At 54.2% G+C, this 1,453-nt stretch overlaps 1 protein-coding gene across 1 annotated transcript in view; it reads left to right on the forward strand.

Annotated features, from left to right (window-relative positions):
• Nucleotides 1–1,453, forward strand: part of DGKD (diacylglycerol kinase, delta 130kDa) — an 80,762-nt gene that overhangs the window by 62,271 nt on the left and 17,038 nt on the right. Inside the window, exon 18 of the mRNA XM_010841256.1 lies at nt 1,014–1,153. Within this exon, the coding sequence (XP_010839558.1) occupies nt 1,014–1,153 (140 nt within the window). The remainder of the gene's footprint in view (nt 1–1,013; nt 1,154–1,453) is intronic.

The raw sequence follows: 1,453 nt of genomic DNA on the forward strand, positions 1-1,453 counted from the left end.
AGTTCACAGGTCTGTGGGCAGGACAGGTGGAGCTCAGGCTTCTGTTGTGGCTCTGTGAACAGTGCCCTGGCATGTTACACCGGGCAGACGGCTCCCAGGTCTGGGGTCCCAGACAGAGGTCGTTGAGGTGATGCCTGAGCTGGGTGCTGAGAGATAAATAGGAGCTGGGCTGAGTGAAAAGGGAGGGCCGGCAGCAGGTGGTGGAGAGCCAGTGGTCACCCCGTTGTTCCCAGCTTGACCCACAGCTGGCTGCCAGGAGGGTCGGGCCGCCCCTGCCTGCATTGAGCCCAGAATCGCGTCGTCATGTTGGGGCAGCTCCTGCTGCTGCTGCTCCGGGAGGGAGAACAGAGTGTTCTCAGTACGGAGGAGTAATCCAAGGGGTTGAAAGCGTTGAGAGGACTCCCATAACTCGCTTCCGGTAGCTTTCTGGGCCTCCTGCGCCAGGCTGAGCACACGCTGCTCATGTAAGTGGTTTGGCAGTTTTTAGGTGACTCAGCTGCATAGAAAGAAAATTTTAGAAGTTCTGGGGAGAAGAGGATGAGACAGATTTGGTTGATAAGCAGCAAAGATGTTACTGGACAGCATGGTCCGGCAGAATGTCCAAAAGCAGGGCTCCGACGGAGCTTTACTGTTCATGACATAAACTTGAGAAGATTGGGGCAGGTATCCAGGGGCTCCGGTCACCTGGAGGCTCTTTGATGTGCAACTTTTCCCCATGGATTTAGCCTTACAAGTTGAGTGGCTGGCCCAGCCCTAAGGTTAGTTGCAGCGGAGGTCACTTTGGTGGAGTCGCTTGGCTTTAGTGACAGCTGTCTTTATAAACTCTGTTCTAACGGGTCAGAGGTTACCATCCAGCGTTTGTTTTTGTTCTGCCAGTAGGGGTTTAGGAGAGTGGTTTTTGACCTGAGACTGTTAATTGTCGAAGTTTGGACATCTTTACGCGGTGTTTTAGAAGCACCTCATTATGATAATGCTCTCCGAAGAACACGTGATCATCACCCTCTTGAATCCAGGGCCCCCAGCCAGTGCGGTCTGCTCCCGTTCTCTCCCCAGCAGATGTTCGCGCCGGGATGTCTGGTACGCTGCCTGGAGGCTCAGTCATCAGCCGATTGCTAATTAATGCTGATCCCTTTAACTCTGAACCAGAAAACCTGTGAGTATGGGGTAAACCAAGCGGGCCTGTTGTTAGCTCAGCGCTGGTACGTAGAAGTCTGACTGGGAAATAACTTGAGAAATTCATGAGCAGTTGACTGGTTGACCTTTTCCAGCTGCTGTCGGCCATTAAGGAAAACCCAGAAAGGGTGAGCCTGCAGGGCTGAGGGTGGCTGGAACTTCTGGGACGGCGGTGGCCGTGCTCACGCATCTCTGGCTTCCGAACGTGCCGGCGTGCTGAGGCTTCGGCAGGTTCAGAGACCAAGACGGGCTGTGCCGTGTTCTTGGTTGTCCTCTCTTG

Source organism: Bison bison, unplaced genomic scaffold, assembly GCF_000754665.1.
Source record: "Bison bison bison isolate TAMUID 2011002044 unplaced genomic scaffold, Bison_UMD1.0 scf7180017864158, whole genome shotgun sequence".
Classification (NCBI taxonomy): Eukaryota; Metazoa; Chordata; class Mammalia; order Artiodactyla; family Bovidae; genus Bison; species Bison bison.